The 23,181-nt window shown below is 48.2% G+C and overlaps 1 protein-coding gene across 1 annotated transcript in view; it reads left to right on the plus strand.

Moving 5' to 3' along the window:
* Window positions 1–23,181, plus strand: part of DDR2 (discoidin domain receptor tyrosine kinase 2) — a 1,291,881-nt gene that overhangs the window by 1,084,344 nt on the left and 184,356 nt on the right. Inside the window, exon 15 of the mRNA XM_069641352.1 lies at window positions 15,222–15,456. Within this exon, the coding sequence (XP_069497453.1) occupies window positions 15,222–15,456 (235 nt within the window). The remainder of the gene's footprint in view (window positions 1–15,221; window positions 15,457–23,181) is intronic.

Consider the following 23,181-nt stretch of genomic DNA (forward strand, 5'->3'; position numbering starts at 1 on the left):
CTAGACAAGTCTGATCTATGAAAGTCCCATCAAAACAGGTTCAGCCCTGTTCCTCCAAAACCATTAAGGACCACATTGACACCTTGGCCCCTTCTCTGGCTGACTTCTGCATCCACTCCTTCACCTCTGGAGTCTTCCCTTCCCCCCTGAAGCAATCCCTTGTGCACCCTCTTCTTAAGAAACCCACAGCCGACCCCTGCTGCCCAACTAACTATCGCCCAATCTCCATCACTCCCTTCCAGGGCAGACTCCTAGAAAAGCTGGCCATCTCCCAGCTTAATCGTCATACTGAATCTGTTGGTTGTTTCCATGACCATCAGTCTGGCTTCAGAGCTGCCAGAAGCATGGAAACTGCTCACCTGAACATCCGTGAAGACCTGCTCTCCAACCTCGATTCCAGCACGCCCTGTGTCCTCATCTTACTTGATCTCTCTTCTGCCTTTGACACAGTCAACCATGCCATCCTGCTCAACCGTCTCCGTGATAACCTGGGTATTACTCATCAGGCCCTGGCTTGGCTGACCTCCTTCCTCTCTGATCGACCTGTGTTCCCCAGCGGTCTAACGTCTCTCCCTGACTGTTCAACCAATACCTGGCACTCTTACCCACTGCATTGCCGCTCTCTGCCCCAACTTTCAGTGCTATACGGATGACACTCAACTCATTTTCAGGCTCGCTTCCACCACTTCTTCTCATTCTCTCCTCTCTGACTGTCTGTCTGCTATCCAGTAGTGGTGTGCCATCAATGATCTCTGCCGGAATGCCATTAAGACCGAGATTCTCCTCATCGGCACACCTACTGCTTCCTTTCCTGTCACTCTCTGGCCACACTCTCTTGGCCCTCTTCCTGTTCCCACCTGTGAGGCTAAAAACCTTGGGGTTATCTTTGACTCCACACTCTCCTTCTCTCCTCACATCTCTGACGTCTCTTAGAAGTTACACTACCAGCTGCACCTCCTCAGAGGTTTTCTTCCTTTCCTCTACTTCCCCCAGAAGCTCACTGTCTCCAGAGCTCGGGTTCTCTCTAGGCTGGACTACTGCAACAGCCTCTTTCTAAATCTGCCTGTTTCTACTCTCTGCCTTCTGCAACTCATCCAGGTGTCTGTCGAGAGTAAAGTAAAGGCATAGATAGATCATTATCTCCTATAGAAAGTGAGATATTGTCTGTGAAAGGAACCACTTCCCGAGCCCCAGAGAATCCTTGAGTGGTCATGGCATCGCCAGACAATGTAAATGCTCCTTCCCTAATGCAGGACCTAGTCACCCCTGTGTCAACAAGAAAGGGAAACGTTTTGTCACTTATCGGCACAACTATGCAAGGTTCCTCCACAGGGTTGTGTGTGATCGACAGGATGGGACACATCAAGTTCGTCTGTGGGCTGTCCTATTGAGGGTATAAGGGCATCCCATTCCCTCTAAAGGGGTTGTTCCCTACCATGGTAACTCCTCCCAGTTGTTCCACGGGAACTGTCGCCGTTGAGTCCATGTGTGCCGCTGCATCATTGTTCTGAATCTCTCTAATTGGTGTGTGTTCCCTCAAATCTGTGATGCTTGTAATAATCTGGTGCTGGCATCTGTGGTACCTGCACTTGTGTTTGTGGGGATTGTACTTGTGCTTGTGGCATCTGCTGATATGTGCCCTGCAACTTTTCTTGCTGTTGTTGGTCCTGTGCATAGTAATCGTCCTGGTCCCCTTGATAGGGCTGCTGGCCCTGCGCCTCCCAGTTTTGTTGCATCCCCCTATACCTACACACTTGAAATGTGTCCTAACTGCCCACACGTCCAGCACTCTGGTGGCTCCCTGCCTTGCCCTTGGAAACCCCCTCAAAAATCCCCTGGGTTCTTCTGTATCTGTTTTGCATATACCCGAAATCCTCCTAGAAAGCCCCCTTGGTTGTGATGCATCTGTGGTCTGAATCCCTGCCCTCTCTGCTGGCCCCCCCTTCCTCAGAACCTTGCTGTTGATTACCGCACCCCATGAACCCTCCCCCCATCGGTGGTGAAAACTGCTGTGGCGCTTGCTGCGGCTGCTGTTCCTGTGGGGTGGGGCTGGTTAAGACTGCCCCTTCCATCGCATACTCCAATCGTTTTTTCTGTACTAGTTTCGCTTCATCTATCTTCATGTCCTCTGCCTTTTTCTTAATCTTCTCCTGCCGTAGCCTACAATGATTAACTCTTGTGAGCAGTACATCTGGCCACTCTTTCGCTTCCATCCCTACCAATCTCCCCAGACTTTTCTGGACAGACTCTGGAAGCCCCTGTAGTAGTATGTGATAAAATACTGCTACTGTTTTGTCCCAAGGCTCTCGAGTTTCGAGGCACCAAAGCTCTTGAATCTCCTGAATGTAGTACATAGGGTCTTCATCTTTCCTCATCTTCCGAGACATAATCGGCCCAATGTCTGATGTGTCTGGGTATTGTGTCCTTAGTGCTTGCCATACTGCTGCACAGCAGTTTGCAAACCGGAACCATTGTCTGCTGTGTTTTGTCTCGTCACCCCCGGGAACCCTGCCCTTTTCTATACATCATCAGCTGCATCCCCTAAAATCGACACTAGAGGTCCCTTTAAATCCCCCACAGCTAACCTATTTCCCGCAGTCATCTTGTCACGACCACTGGCCCAAGGACACAGATGCAACGCCCCCGAGTAGTGGGTGCCATGAGTGGCTACCCAAGACTGGCCCATTTAAATCCTTTCAGGACAAACAAACACAGGGGGCTCGGCTGGACTCTGTCCTGGCGCCTCTGGCAACAGGCTCATATGCAGAAGTAATGAAGGACTACTTTTATTCTATTTGGGCCGCTTATTTCCGAGGCCAGTTCCACGTGCAAGCTGCTAGGTGTGGCTGGGTGTGGCAGGTAGGCCAGGCTAATGGGCGTGGCCCAGAAGCCCAGCTACATAAGCCGCTGTTATGCTCACCTGGTATCCTCGGGGGTGCCACACGATACTGGATGGAGTGGACTCCCACCTCCCTCTAGTCCAAATCCCCTCCCTTGGGGTTATTGCTCACCTTAGGTTTTTGTACGTTGAACTCTCCGTCCTGTGTCTCTGTGCAGGGGCGCGTGATTGGTGAAAGCGTTCCGTGGACCTAGTTACTTTACTGGTCCGTGTGCCCTTATGTCAGGTCCAGACCGGCTGTGACTCCGACTTTGCTCTTCCATGTGAGTTATAATGTCTATTCTGTCTTTATTCTGTCTCTTTCTTCCCCTCCATTTTCTCTGTCTTCTTTGCGTCTTGCTCCACTACGTTGTTCCCTAACAATGTCTCTTTATGTTTTCACAGGGATGGTTGTGATCTCTGAGTTGCCGCGCCGATGGCGAAGACCACGGTGAGTTATTGATGCACAGAGCGCTGTGCTGTTTATTGGTGTTAATTGCTAACCTGGGTTCTCTTCTCTTCTTTGTACAGGTTGCAGTGATGTTCCGGCGTGATGAAGCGCTGCTTGCCCAGGTAAGTGCTTTGTTAATGCTGACCTTGTTCCTTCTCCCTTGCAGGTTGCGGTGAAACTCGGAGATGGGCGAGATGAGAGAAGGGCATGGTGCTGCCAGGACTCGCTGCTTGCCCAGGTAAGAATTGTTATTAATGCTGTTCTTGTTTCTTTACCTTTGCAGGTTGCGGCGAACTCCGGAGATGGGCGACGTAAGCAGGATGGATTCAAGGCCGGTTACTTCACAGGTAAGTGTTCTTGCTCGCTAATGCTGTTCTTGTTCTTCCAGGTTATTAATGGAATCCGTATCTAGGGCTTCAGCATCGGGCCTCAGGAGAAGCAGATGAGCAGGAGCTGGACACAGTGAGCATTACGCTGCAGGAGTGCAGAATAACGCGAAGCGTGTTCTGCTGTTTGGGTGTGGTTTAAATAGCCTATGTAAAATAGTTCCAGGCCAAGTAGTTCCAGGCCCAGCCACACCCAAAACACTAGACCACATGGCTTGGTTCTAAAGAACTGAGCTGTGTAATAGGCCTCCATGTTGGATTAAGGTCCAAAATTGGTATTGCTTTATTCCTGATAATGAACCTGGCACCAAAGGCACCAGGACTGACTCCATGTATGTTTCTAATGGAGTTTTAAGGCCCTTGGGGCCGGTGTGAAGGGCTTTAGCTCCACTGCTGCCAGGGTGCTGTTATACCTGGGGCTGTCAGGGGCATGGTTTGTGACAGCACTCCCCCCTAATGCCCCTCTCAAGGTATTTCCTCCGTCTGGCCCTGGTTTGGTCGGATGGTTCCGATGAAATTGTCTTACCAGGTGTGGTGCATGGACGTGCTCGCTAGGCTCCCATGTCCTGTCCTGAGGTCCGTATCCCTTCCCGTCCACTAAGTAATATAACTTGGACCTTGTGAGTTTAGAATCTAGGATGTCCTTGACTTCAAATTCGGGTTCTCTGTTAACCAGTGCCGGATTTGGTGGTGTTTTGACCCGAGTTCTAGGCTGAACAGGTTTTAAGTGTGACACGTGGAATACGGGATGGATCTGCATATTTGGTGGTAAAGCTAGTTTTACTGCCACAGGATTTATGACAGCCTTGATGGTAAAGGGCCCTAGATATCTGAGATGAAATGTTTGAGTTCCTCTTATGGGCACATGCTGAGACGCCAACCAGACTTCTTCTCCGACTTGGTAGTCTGGGGCTTTTCTTCGGTGTTGATCAGAGAATATTTTCTGTCTTTCTTTGGCTTGGATCGAGTGTTCTGCGGCCTTTTTGAAGGCTTGAGTGATGGTCGTATGTAAAGTCTTCACCGCTGGCATTTCCAAGGCCATGGGGGTATCTAATTTGTAAGTACGTGGGTGCCTTCAATATACGGTATAGAATGGACTCTGTCCAGTACTGGTGTGTAGCAAGTTGTTGGAGGCATATTCAGCTATCCACAGCACATCCTTCCAGCTTTCTTCCACTTGATGTAACATGCACCGTATGTATTGCTCTAGTGTCTGATTCGTCTGCTCCGTTTGGCCATCAGTTTGGGGATAGTGACTAGTGCACAGACGAATATCGATTTGGGCAATTGCAGAACTCTTCCTCCAGAAGTTGGACACAAACTGACTCCCTCGGTCAGAAATCAGGACGCAGGGGAAACCATGTAATCGTACGATTTGATCTAAAAACACCTTTGCCAGACTGGATGCGTTTGGTAGACCCTTAAGCGGAATGAAATGGGCCATTTTAGAGAATAGGTCAACAACCACTAGGATAGTGTTGAACCCTTGACATGGAGACAGTTCTGTGATGAAAACGAGGGAGAGTGTGTGCCAAGGTGCAGGTGGAATTTCCAGGGGTTGAAGAAGGCCTGCAGGTCTTTGTTTCTGGGATTTATTCTGTGCACAAATGCCACATGACAGAATAAACTGTGTAATGTCCTTTCACCAGGTCGGCCACCAATAATTTCTTTTCAACTTGGCTAGGGTCTTGGCAATTCCTGGATGTCCTTCTATCAGGGGGTCGTGATAACCAAAACTGACTTGTTCTTGTAGTGCCTTATTCGGTAGATATAAGCGCCCTCTGAAATACGGTTCTTTGTTGTGTAATGTTCACCTTGAGTGGTCCAGTCTTGTAGAGCCTCGGTGTTCATTAGGAGCCGAATTTCCTTTTGGAGTTCGTCCAGAGATAACGTTGTTGGAAGTCCTAGTAGTTTGTCACCTGGAATAATGGCCACCGGGTCTGGGGTTGAATATGCGTTCTCATCAATACCCATGCGGGATAGGGCGTCGGTTTTTCCGTTCTGGACTCCAGTTCGGTACGTGATTGTGTAATCATATTCTGTGAAGAATAAAGCCCATCAGAGTTGACGGGATGATTGAGCCTTTGCCGTCTTGAGGTATTGTAGATTGCGATGGTCAGTGATTACTGTGATAGTATGTCTGGCGCCTAGGAGGTAATGCCCCCAAGCCTTAAAGGCTGCCTTGATCGCTAGGAGTTCCTTGTCTGTTATTGCACAGTTAAGTTCAGGTGTAGTATATTTTCGCGACCAAAAGGCCTCGGGATGTAACTGGCCTGTTTCGGGATCCCTTTGGGAAAGACCAGCCCCCATTGCCATTCTGGAGGCATCTGTTTCCACTACATATGGGAGATCTGGGTGGGGGTGTCGTAGCACCGGGGCTGAGGTAAATCTTTTCTTGAGTTCCTGGAAGGCCTTCTCTGCCTCTTCTGTCCATTGGCACAGTCTGTTGTTTTTTCGTAATAAAGAAGTGATCGGGTGCACAATCTGGGAGAACCCCAGGATGAATCAGCGATAAAAGTTTGCAAAGCCGAGCATACTTTGGACACCTTTGACTGAAGACGGTGATGGCCAGCTAAGGATGGCGTCTACTTTGTGCATATCCATCCGGACGCCTCTGGGAGTGAGGACAAAACCAAGGAACTCGACTTCGGTGACATAGAAGGAGCATTTTTCAAGTTTGGCATATAGCTGGTGCTGTCAGAGTTTTGCAAGGACGGAGAGAACGTGCCTGACATGGTCCTGTTTAGAAGAGGAGTACACCAAGATGTCGTCAATGTAAACTAGGGCACATACGTCGATCAATTCCTGCAGTACAACGTTCATGAAGTACTGGAATGCGGCGGGAGCGTTGCAAAGCCCAAAGGGCATCACCTGATATTCGTACAGCCCATACTTAGTACGAAAGGTGGTCTTCCATTCGTCTCCTTTCTTTACACGCACGAGGTGATATGCCCCCCCCTGAGGTCCAATTTGGTGTAAATTTGGGCATCCTTGACTTGGTCCAGCAGTTCTGGAGTATGGGGTAGAGGATAATGGTTTTTAACTGTTGCCTGGTTTAGTGCGTGGTAGTCGATGCACGTTCTCAAGTCCCCCTCTTTCTTGGGTACGAAGAATAGGGGCGAGACTGCCGGGGATTTGGACGGGCTGATAAAACCGTTTGCCAGGTATTGGTCCAGATATGATTTCAAATGGAGATTTTCAGATTCGATGAGTGCATAAATTCGACTACACAGGATTTGTGCACCAGGTACGAGGTCGATCTGACAGTCATATGGCCTATGAGGGGGTAAGGTACTAGCTTGTTCTTTTTGGAAAACGTCTTGGAAATCGTGGTATTTTCTTGGTAGTTTAGTTGTTACACCTAGTACCAACGCCTCTTTATCTTAGACAGGTATCTCTGGGTCAGACGATGGCATTTCCACTTCATAGCACACATGAGCACACTTATTGGAGAAGGCTAATTTCTTGGCTCGCCAGTCGATGTTAGGATTGTGAGCCACCAACCACGGCATCCCTAGAATCACCCAGAACTGAGGGGCCTTGATAAGGTCGAAGGCAATGGCTTCCCGATGTCCGTCTTGGCACAGAAGGGTCAATTCTGTTGTGCGGTGAGTTGTAGGACCAGAAGCTATCTCCGTGCCGTCGACAGTGGTGACCTTCTCAGTTGTCGTTTTCTGACAGAGAGGAAGCTCCATCCTTGTTGCCAGGCCTTGGTCTATGTAGTTACCAACATCTCCGCTGTCTATGTATGCCTCCACAGCATACATCCGAGACGGTTATTGGTGACTGATCAAAATCACAGGCAGGGCAACGTGTGAGGTCTGTGGCTCTTTTCCTTCACTCGACAAACGGACCTCTACGCTTGCCGGGCCTGGAAGTTTTCCGACTCTTGTTCTCCTCCTTTCTCTGTAGCTCCAACTGTTCTCCTAGGGGTTTTTACGGGACATTCTCTGAGGAAGTGACCTGATTTCCTGCAGTACAGGCATAATTGCTGTTGTATTCTTTTGTCTCATTTGCACTTGGTTAATGGGCTCCGTACCCCCCCAATTTGCATGGGTTCCGAAGTGTTTTCTGATGAACGCGGACTGTTCTCCTTTGAGCGTACATATACAGTCCGATTCTCCATTCTGGCTCGATCTGTCCTTCGATCTTGCAGCCTGTGGTCTAGCTGCACCACTAGGTTGATGAACTCTGCACAGTCTTTTGGCGGGTTTAACACATGAGCTAGGATGTCTTTCAATTCCCCCGAAATCCTCGATGGAATAACGTTGTTCGTTTCTCCTCAGGCCATCCAATTTCAACGACAAGTCTGTTAAAAGTGACGATACATGTTAACAAATCTTGGCTGCCTTGGCGGAGGGACATAAGTTCATTATCCAGAGCTTGGCCCTGGGTATGTCGGGCGAACAGCTTCTCCATCTCCTGTTGAAACCCCCTGAAATCCCGCAGCAGTGGGTCATCCTGGCTTACAAATGGTATGGACCAATCCGCGGCACTGCCACTCAGATATGACAGAATGAAGGCAACCCACGACTGATCGTTAGGAAAGGCTCCGTGTCTACAAAGAAAATGGAGGCGGCACTGGTTCATGAATACTGCATATTTTCTTGGGTCTCCCGTAAAACGTTCCGGTGGGGCGAAAGGAACTGCCCCAGGGAGGACCACCTGCAGTGGATTGAGGGATGTGGCTGGAACCGACGGAATACTTCCTGGCAACGGAGCCTGCCCAGCCTGTGTTTGGAGCAATTGTCTGGCTAATTCATCAGTGCGGTCCTTGGTGACAATCATTTCCCTCCTAAGGCCGTTGGTTTCTTGCCAGGCGGAGTGCACCTCGGCCCGTAATTCTCCCAGTAACTGGGCTAGTTGGTCAGTCTCTGATGTTTCCATGACGCCCAGGTGGATGTTTTAATTGAGGCTTTGCGTTGTGTTACGCTCACCTGATATCCACGGGGCCGCCACACGATACTGGATGGAGGTCTAAGCGCTATCCCAGACCCCTCTCTGCTTGGTTATGTGCCAGACGTTGGGTAGCACCTATAACAGGAGAATGGAGGGTTAAGATACTGGTTCTGTGATGGGTGGACTCCCACCTCCCTCTGGTCCAAATCCCCTCCCTTGGGGTTATTGCTCACCTTAGGTTTTTGTGCGTTGAACTCTCCGTCCTGCGTCTCTGTGCAGGGGCGCGTGGGTGGTCCGGGCGTTCCATGGACCTAGTTGCTTCACTGGTCCGTGTGCCCTTATGTCGGGTCCAGACCGGCTGTGACTCCGACTCTGCTTGCTGTCTTCCAGGTGAGTTATGATGTTTTTTATCTTTATTCTGTTTCTTTCTTTCCCTCCATTTTCTCTACCTTCTCTGCGTCTTGCTCCACTATGCTGTTCCCTAACAATTTCTCTTTTTGTTTTCACAGGGATGGTTGCGATCTCAGCGTTGCCGTGCCGATGGCGAAGACCACAGTGATGTTATTGGTGTTAATTGCTAACCTGTGTTCTATTCTCTACTTTGTACAGGTTGCAGTGATGTTCCGGCGTGATGAGCGATCGAAGCGCTGCTTGCCCAGGTAAGTTCTTTGTTAATGCTGACCTTGTTCCTTCTCCCTTGCAGGTTGCGGTGAAACCCCAGAGTTGGGCGAGGTAAGCGAATTGCAGGATGGATTCAAGGCCGGTTAATTCACAGGTAAGTGTTCTTGCTTGCTAATGCTGTTTTTGTTCTTCCAGGTTATTAATGGAATCCGGATCTAGGGCTTCAGGATCGGGCCTCCGGAGAAGCAGATGAGCAGGAGCTGGACACGGTGAGCGTTACGCTGCAGGAGTGCAGAATAAGGCAAAGCGTGTTCTGCTGTTTGGGTGTGGTTTAAATAGCCTATGTAAAGTAGTTCCAGGCCAAGTAGGTCCAGGCCCAGCCACACCCAAAACACTAGACTGCATGGCTTGGTTCTAAAGAACTGAGCTGTGTAATAGGCCTCCATGTTGGATTAAGGTCCAAAACTGGTATTGCTTTATTCCTGATAATGAGCCTGGCACCAAAGGCGCCAGGACTGACTCCATGTATGTTTCTGGTGGAGTTTTAATGCCCTTGGGGCTGGTGTGAAGGGCTTTAGCCCCACTGCTGCCAGGGGGCTGTTATACCTGAGGGGGTCAGGGGCATGGATCGTGACACTGCTCTGTTCTCGAGACCCGTGCTTCCCATTACTTTGCACTCTGATGCAATGTGACACTCACCGCCGTGTGAACCTCCAGAATCCAGCGATCCTGATCTCGCTCCACGGCAGTCTTCTTGCTACAGCTCATCTTCCGGAATCCGACGACCCAGTTTCTGACATCGCTCCACAGCGGTCTTCTTTCTCACGAACTTGCACGCTGCAAAGGAGACAAAAGACAAGGTTAGAACATTTTGCTAGTGTGAAATCGCGCTGCATTTACAACATGCGCGCATTCCTACGAATCAACCTACTTGTTATCAGCAGTCGCTGGTCCCATTCCTCATCACTCCGGCCACCGCCGTCGGGCTCAGCAGCCATACGGGTCCACACCGCCACCTGCACGGAAGAAAACAAATGAACAGGGTTACGAACAGAACGGACAATATACAGAACGGACAATATACACCCAAAAACAAACACCTTTACAAGGAAACAAAACAGGGGCAAGAAAAGACAAACAATACGGAAGACAAACAAGAACATTGCTACTTACCTAAAGAGGAGTGGTTAATCCATCCGCAAAGGACCAGTGAAGGAACTCGGTCCTCGACAATCAAGCGCCCCTGCCAGAAGTAGCAGGACGGAGAGCCCAGAGACCTTATACACCAGGTGAGCCTCCCACAGCAGGGCATCTACGGGAATCACACCTCGGAAAGGACGGGAAGTGGGGGCCAGGGCCTTAACCTAGCATACTCACGCTCATTAAATCCATGCAGGTGCGACCCTAAGAAGCACCTTCCCGTCATCACAGTCATCAGTGCAGAAAGCAAATGTAATTCTAGGACCAATCACTTCCCTGGGAGGGCTGCAACCGTGCCCCAACGCCCCCACAGAGACCAGGTGAGCGTAACAATCTTCTCCATTTCAGAAATCCATTTCCCAGCTCCTGCACTCAACAAGGGCAGTCTACACTTCACATTTTCCTTATCTGCGTGCTTCCATGGTATATACTGAGGATGTACTCCTCCTCACTATAATAAGGGAATTTGTGTGAATCCTTCCTCCTCGTCATGTGTTCTTCTAGTCAGTCTGACCTACCTGTCCCCTCTCTCGCTCTCAATGCCTGCGCATACATCCACTGGTTCTAGTATGGGTACCTGGATACTGTTGTCCTATCTCCTTGGTAACCTTCTCCTTGAACAAGCCATTGCTGTCTCCCCTTTCCTATGTCCTGGGAGGTCTCTGAGTCTATCGACATATAAAGTGGTGTCACATAGGGTGTGCAAGTCATTCGCCAGTCGTGCCTGCTCATTCGAGCTGCCCGCTCCATCTCCCCCTGTGTGCGTCCTAAACTCCCATGACACCCGCTTACCTGTTCCTGTCCGATTGACTGGGGTCGGAACTGCTCCCCCCTCTCGTCCCCACTGTTCCCATCCTCGTTGTCAGACCCTGTGTCCCTGTTGCTACAAAAATCGCCTGCAAAATTCAGTCACCTCGATGGCAAGTCTGTTTTGGTTTTTGTGCTGAGGTCAATGTCCCTCAGGTCATAACTGCTTCCTCCCCCCTAGGCCTCTAGGCCTGCACTTTCTCTCTCTACTGTGGTCCTGCCTCCTGAGCTTGTACTATCTGGTTCTGTCTGTCTGTCCTCCTCCAGTCTGTCGCCTACCCTGTCTAGAGCTCCTTATGTCTTTACCACCTTTATTGCTCGCTCGTCCTCCTCCCTGCATGCTTGTTCACTTGCCAGTGTATCCAACTGTGAGGCCTCTATTCTCTCTCAACCAACTTGTTTTTTTCCCGCTCTGCTACTTCCCTTTGGCTCTAGATCTCTTCCACTTCTCTTGTCTTTCTCTCCTGCTGCTCCCGCTCTGCTCTCTTCGTTTCCTTGAGGTATCTTTCGATCCTCTCCTCCCTTTCCCTTTCCATGGCTCCTTCTCCTCCTCCTTCCTTCATTGCCTATCCTCTCTCTCCAACTTCTCTTCTCCTCTCCCTGTGCTTTTGTTCTAATTTCTCCTCCTGTTCCTTCTCCCTACTGTGCTCTTTGTTCATTATCTCTGCCCAGTCTGATACGTTGCTACTTCTCTTCAGACCCTCCATTGCCTTAGTCGCCCCTTCTGCCTCTCCATCTGTTTCCCTTCCAGCTTCAGGAGTATCTGTCCTCCTAGCCACTCGTTCGTGGCTAAGCTCCCGAGCCCATCACTCACGCCCCTCTGCGTGTCGCTGCTCGCCTCTTGATCAGTATCTGGCTGTCCTGCGCCTCTCGGCCTCTCCTCCTTCGTATATGGTGGTGGCTTATATGTCGGATTTGAGTACCCCTACTGCCCTTAATTCTAGAATCGGGTACATCCCTTGCTCATCATCTGTGTTATCAGATACTACACACGGAGGGACATGGGGAGGAGCGGGAGATGAGCCCCTGGCTCCTTCACCTCCTGCTGACTCAGCATCCACTGATGCCTCGCAGCATCCACCTCGCCTCCCTGAAACATGTGCCACAACTCAAATATGGCCATGCGTTTCGTTAACTTCTTCCACATATAGGTACCCTGTATGTGTCTCAGTACTGATTGCTGCACGTCTTTTAGTTTAGTTAACTTTCCCTCAGTACATTTGGACCATTCTATGCTGCATTTACAAATCTTTTCCCTGTAAGGCAGGAGTGTCTTACAGAAGTGCTGAAGGTGTGTGTGCCCCCTCACATTTCCCCTGGTTTATCTTTTGTGCCTTTACCTGACCTCAAGTCGAGGGTTTCGATAATCCACTGTTCAGGAGAAAGGTGTAATATAATGGCAATACTTTTCAATGTTTGCGAGCCTCTCTTGCTCCATAACATGGCGTCACCAATTAATTGAGCAAGGTAGTGCAGAAAAATCAAATGCTGCGCACACACTGCAATAGCCTGTTACTCCCAAACCACATAAAAAACCCACAGCTGTCTTCCCACCTCCAGGCAGAGTATACCAATATACTCTTGTGATCGAACTGTACCTACTGCATCGCCTAGCGTGCAAAACGTCTCACTCCAGGAGACTTCATCAATCGACTCACCTTCCGCAATCTAGTCCAGCTCCCTTGCTAACCCTTACGGGGATACTGTCATCTATGACCCAAGCGAAAAGGGTCAACCCACAGGAAAACCACTATTTACATATCTTCTGTCATCCGTATCCTAGAGTCAATAGTCTAGGTTATTCACCAGAACTGTTTACCTCTAAAACCGAATGTGCCCTAAACATAGAAGAAGGACATCTCCCTCCGCTCCTGTCCCTACTAACTTTGACAATACTAGACAATACTTTGACAATACTCGGCGATACTAAACAATACTCCACAATACTCAATACCCTCCCTCACACCAACAATTGCTGTTCGAATGGGTCAATACTTGCACTCCGTGGTCTGCTGGCGCTGCTCTGCTGCCGACTCCCCCTGAAGGTGCTCACTTCCCCCTCCTGGTCTGACTGGACTCCTCGCTGACTTCAGTCAGGATGATCCAACTGGCTCCTGACGGCCTTTACACGGACACGCATTTTCCTGTCTTCTTGAAATATGCGAGGGTCCTGCAGCCTCTCCGGTTTGGTAGCGGAGGAGACAACCTGGTGCCGGGCTGGCGCAGCCAACCATCCACTCTGCTACCAACTTGTTGGGAGGAACTCCCAGGTATGGCAGAGGGACACTGGAAGTTTGTAGACTTGGAGGGCCCAACACCCTCCCCCAGGATACATGGAGGACTCAGTCGATGGCAAGTACAAACTGTGGTTTATTACAGACAAAACCAACAGGGATCAGCACAGGAACAGCGAATATTCATGCACAGCTCGCTCTTCCTCGGCTCGCAGGCCGGTTTTACCCTCTGGTGGCATCAGCTCTTTGCCACAACCTGGGCCCTTCTCCAGAAAACCTATAGGGCCAAGTGATTGGGTATTGAGTATTTTAAAACCTATACAAGACACTGTAGATGTTATTCGACTGGCCCTCGCACGTCGGGTGGCTGGCCTGTTCCATCCCCAACTCACCAACTATAACATTGTTGCAGTGCTGTAGACTTACCATTGGTTCTTGCCCGTTGCTGCCCACCCTTAGGGTACTGAGCTGTGGTTAGCTAGAACGAACCTCCCCAGGCCCTGGACCCGATAAGGTTCTCAGCTCACTGTGTACCGCTTCAAGGTGATGAGAACGATTATGTGTCTGTACTGTAACTTGTGTGTACCACCTTTGCTCATGAGAGTGCTCTCCTGTCCAGCACAACACTTTTTGCACACTGTTGCATACTTGTTGCGGTCTGTGTCTAGTAGCCTGGGACTGGCTCTCCTTTCCCACTGCCGATCGTTGTCCATTGTCTTCTTCGGCCGCATCACGTGTTCAGAGACCACGAATTTGATCTTTGCAGCTCTGAATTATGAGGATTTATTCATATTTTCTGCAGCTGGTCCCTTGGTCGTCTGGGGATTGGAATGTAATATGTATCTCTTGACCTTGGCTGTGGGTCCTGCCTCACACGTCTTGCTCTCTGTTCAGCCTGAATCAGCTCAGCTCATCCCCTCCTCAGAGGCCTGACGCCTGCTGTACTTTCCCTAAAACTTATAAAGCGTTTTTTAAAGTGTCCATGCAATACTGTATTCTCCATAGGTTAGTCACACTTGGCTCCGTCAAGTCCCATAGGTGCTACTGCAGTTCCATAGGGTTACTCGTGTGTAAGCATCTGCAAGCTTTGCTCAGGATCTCTTGCGCCTTGCGGTTTCTGCATTGCTGAATTTGGCTAATGGCAAAAATATAAAATCAATGACAGTATGTATATGTATCTATCCTCTAACTATAGAGCTGTACGCTTGCATTCTTCATGTATTTGAGTGTGTGTTTGTGTACCGAAGTGCGGATGGAACGTGTGCTTCATGTCGAACGCTGCTATGTTGTGGTGTCTCTAACGACGTCAGCAGCATGGCTTCTGGTGTTTAGTCCAAGCTTTCCATACAGGTGTCTCTGATCATGGCCTGTGGCTCTTCATTCGCACATGGATAGATCTGAATGTCATTTGGTCGGTATGGCTGGCTGAGGGGATACCTCTCAACGTATTTGTCAATCATAGGTCCACTAGGAATTCGTCCAAAATAGAATGGATGATGGCAGTGTTTCCTGGCCTTCGTTCTTGTCATTAATTTAGTAGGAGGGGGCAGGAGTGGTGGCAGGATCCCAAACCCCTCTTCAGTAGCATAGAACAACCCTACTGAAGCTGGGGTCACTTTAAACATCATCAAATAAATCAAAATGTTTGATCAAAGAGCATATGGTGAAGAGAACATGTTTAAATATTTAAGCTTGTACTCTGTTTCACAAAACCACCCACCTCTTTCCACTTCTTCTCTCTGCAGCCATGCTGACCTGAAATTTATGGTTGCCCAGATAGCCTCTGGCATGAAGTACCTGTCATCACTTAACTTCGTTCATCGAGACCTGGCCACACGCAACTGTCTCGTGGGAAAAAATTATACCATAAAAATAGCTGACTTCGGGATGAGCAGGAACTTGTATAGTGGTGATTACTACCGCATCCAGGGTAGGGCTGTTCTACCGATCCGGTGGATGTCCTGGGAGAGTATCCTGTTGGTAAGTTACCATCCAAGATTAACACTCTACCGCATCTGACAAATTCACTCATAACCAATCTTCAGTGTTCTATGCAACTCATATCCTCACACTTGTAGCCAATCCTGTTTTCCATGCAACCCACATCCTCACACTCATAGATAATCATCAGTCTCCATGCAGCCCACATTCTCATTGTATACCTTTTTCTTGTGGAAATGCTTACCTCCAGGTTTTGTGCCACATGTCTTTGCCATATGTCTTTGACTTTTGTTTTGCATCACACAGCACTCTCTGGGCAGTGTTGCTGGGAGCCATGTGGGCGTCCCTTTGTATTTTCTGTTATTTCTCTTGTGGGAACACAGGCTCCCAAGGGAAGGGGGATATTTAGTATCCTTCCTATGTTTTCTATTTTTTGTATTGTGATATCAGCACATCCCACCTTGCGTGGAGTGCTCAGGTGTCTACACAGTATCCTCTTTCTCACTGCTACTGTAACTTTTTGGTTACAGTGAGAAGTTAATCTGAATGTCTGGTGGCAGTGGTTTTATCCTACCTACCCTTGTGCAAATTGACCCAAAATGGTGACAGTGTTCCTTTGTTGCCAATTCACAATGGCTGGTCACTTCTTGGTCCTTCTTCAGCCGTGTAGGATAGGGGGTCCTGGTTTGAGTTGTCGGCAGGATCCCTTTGTGAAGCCTGCCAAGGTGCCAGTGTGTCTATGAGGACAGGGAATGGGGGTGGACTCCAAAACTCACTGTTCTTTGTCTTCTGCTGTGCCTGCCTGTAACCAGTTTGAACTGGGAGGCTGGCTGTCCTGAATGGATAGCCACCACCAACAGTTTGAATTGTGCATGGGTGCTGATTGGCTGAGTTCCTGCATTAGAGGCATGGATCGTGAAGCTGAAGACAAGCTGACCACTGGAACTGAAGAACCAACGAGGAGGAAGAGGAGAGATGTCAGCAGCCGCTTCCAGACGACCAGAGATACCTTCTGAGTAATCGCTGCTGTCCGACACCTTCTTCAAAGCATCAGGAGAGCCCCGAAAAGGATGACTCTCTCCCTTAGACTGGTGTGTCCAATTAGTTTCAAGATAACCTGCATTTCAAGCCATTCCACAATGAGCTGTGAGCATCACAGGCTGCAAACCACCAATACCCTGGGACCTGTGGCCACTATGCAGTGCATTTTCTTCGAACATTGACTCTTCCCAAAACGTTGGTGGACTCCTTCCGGACCTCTAGCAGCAAGATGCCACTCCCTGAAGTCCACTGACAAGAGCGCTGGACCGAGAAAGCCAGAAAAATGGCCCGGGCGGTAACCCGCCCTTTAGTGCTTTGCAAAGGGTGCCAAAATCACAGAATCATGAAGAACCCTTTGCTTGGAGCCTCTTCACTCAACTGCTGCTGCAATATCCATTCCAGTGTCCCTCCTTTTGTCTATCTGACCAAGAATCTGGTGACTGGGCCGGCTTCTGCTGCATTATTGGGGCATTGTGTTGCATCCTCTTCTTCACATCTAAGGTACTGCAAGACTCCTGGTAGAGCTTACCAAGAGTTGCTTTGCTGCTCCTGTGTTGCTGGAGTGCTGATTTGTACGTTCGCCCATGCCTAACGCCCAGTGCTGAATGGAGTCGTAGGCCAAAAATTCTGGAGAGCCACACATTGCCTGACCCTGTGTAATGACCACAAATGACTCTTTTTGCAAGTTAACCATTACAAATCTAGCATACATCAACCTTCCTGAGGCTGGGGGTCACTTTAAACATCATAAAATAAATCAAAATGTTTGATAAAAGAGCATATGTTGTAGATAACATGATGAAATATCATGATTAAATGTCCTCTGTTTCACAACACCCACCCACCTCTTTCTGCTTCCTCTCTCTGCATCCATGCTGACCTGAAATGTATGTTGCTCAGATAGACTCTGACATAAAGATAACTTACCTGTCATCACTTAACTTCGTTCATAGGGACCTGGCCACACATAACTGTCTCGTGGGCAAAAATGACACCATAAAAATAGCTGACCTGGGGATGAGCAGTAACTTGTATAGTGGCTATTACTACCGCATCCAGGGCCTACAGGGTTGCTTCTGAGTCCCTGACCTCTTTCCCCAACAAAAATGGTTAATTAATTGCTACTAAAGATTTCCATTGGAACTTGTGGACTTTCTACAGCTTGTTTGACCTTCCAATCTGACTCTGAGACTCTCATAACTAGATAGGGATGGACTCCTAAAGCCTAAGGCCTCTGTAAAATTATTGCAAAGTATATACCTGTTTATGATGGTTTTGTTTCATTCCTTGTACCTGAAACAGATATTCGGAATTATTACAAATGTTTTACTTGCATTTGAAGTGCCTACTGCCATTCCAAAAATATTAAAAAGTGATTTAATTACTGTAAAGATTGCATTAGTTGTTAGAAAGTTACTTATTGTGTTAATGTACTTAACTTTCGGAAGAATCACCTTAGTGTATATATCAAATAAACCATTATTTCTATATAACGTTTAGTGTGTGTTTATTTGGCCTATGTGTATACTCTAAGTAATTTGTACCATCTTACAGCCCTTCCTCCCTCCAAAGATAAGCCTGGCTGCTCCGCCATTGCTACCAACAAAACGTGTGTGGTTCAGGCCTATACTAAGAGTTGGAGCTCTGCGCCCCAAGTGTGAGTCTTCTAAAGTCTTACCTAAGGTGGACTTTTGTAAAACTCCTTAACATTAGTTTGGAGGAATTACGAGAGATTTTTATGTCAATATGTCAAGGGGTCCCCAACTACCCCTCTTTTCCCTTGGATGAATACTGTGCTTCTGCCATAAATTCTCCTCAGCCTCCTGATGTGTATCTTTAGTTTAGGAGGGGACATTGCAACCAAATGCATTTCGTTGAGTTTAATTTAATCACCACTCATGTTGACAATCATCTGAAATGTCCTTTCTGAGAAATTCATAACTTATGTTATGAGCAAACATAGCACATACACTAGAAATGCATGAAATTGTTTAGCTGTATTTATACAAAGGAAAACTCATTTGTAAAGTGAATGTTTCCCAGTAGGTAGTATTAGACTCCATGCAACAGAGGGTCGTTCTTTTCGCTGCCGAGGAATTATTTAATTGTTTACACTGAGTTTACTGGAGAGCCTACAATATTAGAAAGTCTGGGATTTATATGTAAGGTACATACTTGCTAAGATGAATCAGAGCGTACTGAACAGGGAAGTAACACACTTCAAAATAAATGATCAGCATAATGTTCTGCAGGGAACTGAAGTGGCCGACAGCAAGAGTGGATTTGTCACAGATATTGCATTTAAATGTTTGCTTAGATAAAGGATTACAACTAGTGTTTGTTTATTCACTTATATACAGGAAGGAACAGTGCTATTTTGATCACAAAGAAATGTACAATAGATAAGAAATCAGATTTGATGGGAAGCAGTGGTCCTCTTACAATGCAGTGCCTTAAAATGACATTCTGACCAGATTCTGGAGGGCAGTAAATGGAACAGTCATCGGGTACTGTACATGGGTGGACTTACAAAGTGTAAGGACAATCATGTTAGGACAAGGGGAAAATGTTAGCTAGAAGGCAGATGAGAGGTAGTTTTAAGAGGGTAATCAGAGGTGAGGAGGTAGGATTTTAGTTTGGTTTTGAACAACATATATCACATATTCACACAATATGCAGGTGTCTGTGTGAAGGGTGGCTGGTGTATCACTTTGGAACACCATTTGGAACACTTCAGGTCCCTGCTTTGGAGAACTCAAAGCAATGATAAATTATGGTCCAACAGACCTTTATTCAGTGTCAGATTAATTAGATTTGGTTGGAAAAATGCCCAAGGGAACTGTGTGAAACTACCACTAAAGAGGGACTTCTGAATTAAAAAGTGTCAGGATTGGTTAAACTAAATGGTGTTACCATTGTGCTCCTAAGGCTCTACTCTGGATATGTTCAAACGTATTCTAACAAATCCTTGCCCATCTAGGGACCTTATAGACTACAATGTAAGAATATTTATAAGTTCATAACCTCCTAGCTGCCCCAAGCTAATAACATAAACATTCCAAAGATTTGCCTAAAGAAACCTTTAAAGTCCATCCTTATTATAATACAGTGGTCTTCATACTGGAAGACTGGCACCCTTGTGGGGGGCAAAGGATGTCGGGGGGCAGAATCTTTATGTCGGAGGGGGGCAGAAGCTTTAGAAATTAAGATTATAATAGGAAATAAAAGCAGTAGACAATCTGTTTATATTTTAAAGAGCCTGCCCCCCAACCCCCTGAAATCCTTTGGGCCTCCTAAGGGAGCCCAGACACAATATGTTTACTCAAAGGGTTTAAGGGGGGAGTAATGAACAAGTTTGAATAGCACTCTTCTAATGTGACAAATCAGACGTATGCCTTGGTTTTCTCAGGGGATTACAACTAACCTCTCCTGGACCTTGGTTTCATCTATACTTTCCAAATCATCCCTTTTGTGGCATTGTCTCGGTTCATAATTCCCAACATGTCTCTCTACCCAACCGTGGGTAGCAGGATTCACAAAAGGTCTCTTCCCAGATCATGGGGTTTAGGTTTCTGCACAGGTCACTTGCCAGGCCTTGAGGTTTCAGAAAAAACAACCAGTCTCTTCCCAGACCTTGCGTTTAATGGGTATTTCTACCCCCTTATTCAGGGTCCTCTTCATGCAGCTGATATTCTTTTGCACTCCTGCCACAGTCCCCAGTCCTTTCCTAAGGGTCTCCTGTGGAAAACCTTTGGCTCTGGCTTTACAATTCCCACAAGGCAAAGACTTTAGAAGGGTCTTTGTGCCCGTTTGGTCAGCCTTCTTCCACCAGGGCTTTCAGGGCTTAGCACCTCTCCAACTCTACTTTCATCCTCTACAGGCTGGCACTACCTTCCTCCAGGGAGTAGTCCTTCCAATAATCCCCTTCTCAGAAGCCTCCCTTAATATCAAGAGAGTATCAGCAGGTACATCTTCTTCTTCCTGGTTCAAGGCACTGAATGAACCTTCCTCTTATACCTATCAGAATGTGTGTTATTGTCATGATCTCTGCTTCCAAAAGATCAGGACTTGCCCGACTCCCTTGGAAGCAGACCCATAACCCCGGTTCCGAGTGCCAGCCAGTCCCAATTGGGACCTTTTGGACCCTGTCCTGGCACCAGTGGCACCAGGCTCATAAAGATGCCCAGTCCCAGCGCTGGAAGCGCCGGGCTCATAATGCTTGGGTGGACTTACCTGCAGAAGACCATGCTGCTTACTTACCTGCCAGTTGAACCCCTGATCCTCTTCTGTTTGGGACTACTTTTCCTGTTGGGTGGGGCAGGAGCCACTCCCTAGGTTCAGAACACTGGAACTCTTCTGGAAAGCAGGAACTCTTTTCTTACCTAGGCGTGGCTGTGGAAGGAGACACCTAAGCACTACAGGAGGCTATTTAAACCACACCCGATGGATGAATCTTGCTTTGCGTTATTCTGCATTCTCTGCAGCAGAACGCTCATCGTGTCTTCTGCTTCTGATCCTGGACCTAAGGGAACAAAGGCTTACCATCCTGGAATCCAGTCTTCAGCAGCACCTGTAAAGACAAAGAAAGAACAGGTTAGCACTACGGTCTTCAGTGGCAGCGCATCTCTTACCTGGTCCATCGGCTGTCACCAACGCCTCGCGCTGCATTCCGGCATCTGAAAGACAAAGGCTTACCTACTCTTCGCATGCTCCGGAGGTCTTCGCACTGCATTCCGGCATCTGAAAGACAAAAGCTTACCAGCTCTTCGCACGCTCCGGAGGCCTTCGGCGCTGCATCCCGCATCTGAAAGACAAAAGAAGGTGCGTTTAAAGACATTGGGCAACTTTATTACTCACGTGCCATTACTCCTTCCCACGCCGAATCCAGTGGGTATTCCAGCACCCTTCAGCTTCTCTAAAGCTCGGAACTTGTACCTGCAAGATAAAAGGGACCGTTAGTGCGCATCGTGAAGCAGGCTACAAGCGCTTACTTACGTGCTTCCAGGCGCTTCTATTCCTCACGCGGGTTCGATCCTCAACTCTCATCAGCCCGCCATCCGCCATTGCCGGAACCCTGCAAAACAAGAGATATCAGTACAAAAGACTTTTAAGACATTTGAAGTGCCCAGAACTTACCGTTCGTGCAGTTAACGACGGACAGCAGTCCTCTGAGGTCAAGAGGCCTGCACCCTTATCCAGTGAAGAAACTGGTTACGGCACCCTGCCCCGAGGCAGATGGAGAGCTCGGCGTTCACTTACCTAAGGTGAGGGTGTTAACCTTTGGGGTTCTACAGGAGAAGAGAAAGGGAAGAGGAGAGAGGCACCCAATAACCCCAGTTCATTAATCCCATATTTTCTATCTGCAGACATCTTACTCTTCGAGTCAGACATACAGTGCACAGAGGTCCAGCCCAAAGAGCCAACCGTGTGTTACACATCACCTTTGAAGATACGGCATTCACCCAGTCAAGACCGGCGCCTCTGCGGGAATCAGGTGAGCGTTACAGAACGCAAAGCCTATCGCAAAACTCCCACCCAGGCGCTATGGAAACCTCGGATACCGACCAGCTAGCCCAGTTACTTGGGGAACTAAGAGCAGAAGTGCATGCAGCCCGTCAGGAAACGAATGCTCTAAGAAGGGAACTGATTATTTCCAAGGAGCGAACAGACGATCTCGCTAGACAATTGCTACAGTCACAAGCCGGACAAACTCCGTTACCCGCATCAGGGGCAAACCTTCCTTCAACATCCTCTACGAACCCAGTGCAGATCAACCTACCTGGGAATGTACCTCTGGCTCCGCCCGAACGATTTTCTGGTGACCCAAAGAGGTTTGCAGTATTTATTAATCAGTGCCGGTTGCACTTCTTATGCCGGCCAGCAGCCTTTCCAACTGATCAAGCTAAGGTAGCTTTCGTGCTTTCGTACCTTAGTGGCAATGCGGCAGACTGGTCGATCCCTCTAGTTAATCAAGATGATCTGGTTCTCCATGATTTTCGAGCTTTTCAGCTCAGTATGGAAAAACTGTTTGCAAGACATTCACAGGGGCAGGCCTTGGACAATGAGCTCCTTTCATTGCGACAGGGTAATCAAGACCTTTTGGCTTATATTGCGTCTTTCAACAGACTGATAGTGGAAACTCGATGGCCTGAGGACAAAAGGATTACGCTGTTTTATAGAGGTCTACGTGGAGAGCTCAAAGATGTGTTAGCCCAAGTAGTGAATCCCCCGCAAGACTGTTCGGACTATATTGACTTAGTCGTTCAAATTGACCACAGACTGCAGAACAGGAAGGCCGATCGTTCCAAGTTTGATGCTCGAGTATTTTCCAAACCACCAACTCCTACCAAAGGAGTAGACTCCGGGGAACCCATGCAAATAGGGGGCCTGAAAGGACCACTAACACAAAAGGAGCGGGAAAGGAGAAAAAAGCTGCAATTATGCCTCTATTGCGGAAACTCGGGGCACTTTCTTCGAGACTGTCCGGTGAAACCAGCCAAGAAGGCAGTAGGAGCTGCAGTTACCAGGGTCACAAACTCTGAGCAGGGAAACGACCTCGCCCGACAAGAATAGAGGTCCTCTTGCCGAGCGTTAAAACCAGTTCCGTGACCTCGCATTTCGTGATACCTATGGTCCTCATTAGCCCTGAACATCCGGATCGATTACATGCGATTGAAGCTTACGTCGACAGCGGTGCCATCGGCAATTATGTGGATCATGAAA

The sequence above is a fragment of the Ambystoma mexicanum genome, chromosome 1q, assembly GCF_040938575.1.
Source record: "Ambystoma mexicanum isolate Mex_15411 chromosome 1q, UKY_AmexF1_1, whole genome shotgun sequence".
NCBI classification, from domain to species: domain Eukaryota; kingdom Metazoa; phylum Chordata; class Amphibia; order Caudata; family Ambystomatidae; genus Ambystoma; species Ambystoma mexicanum.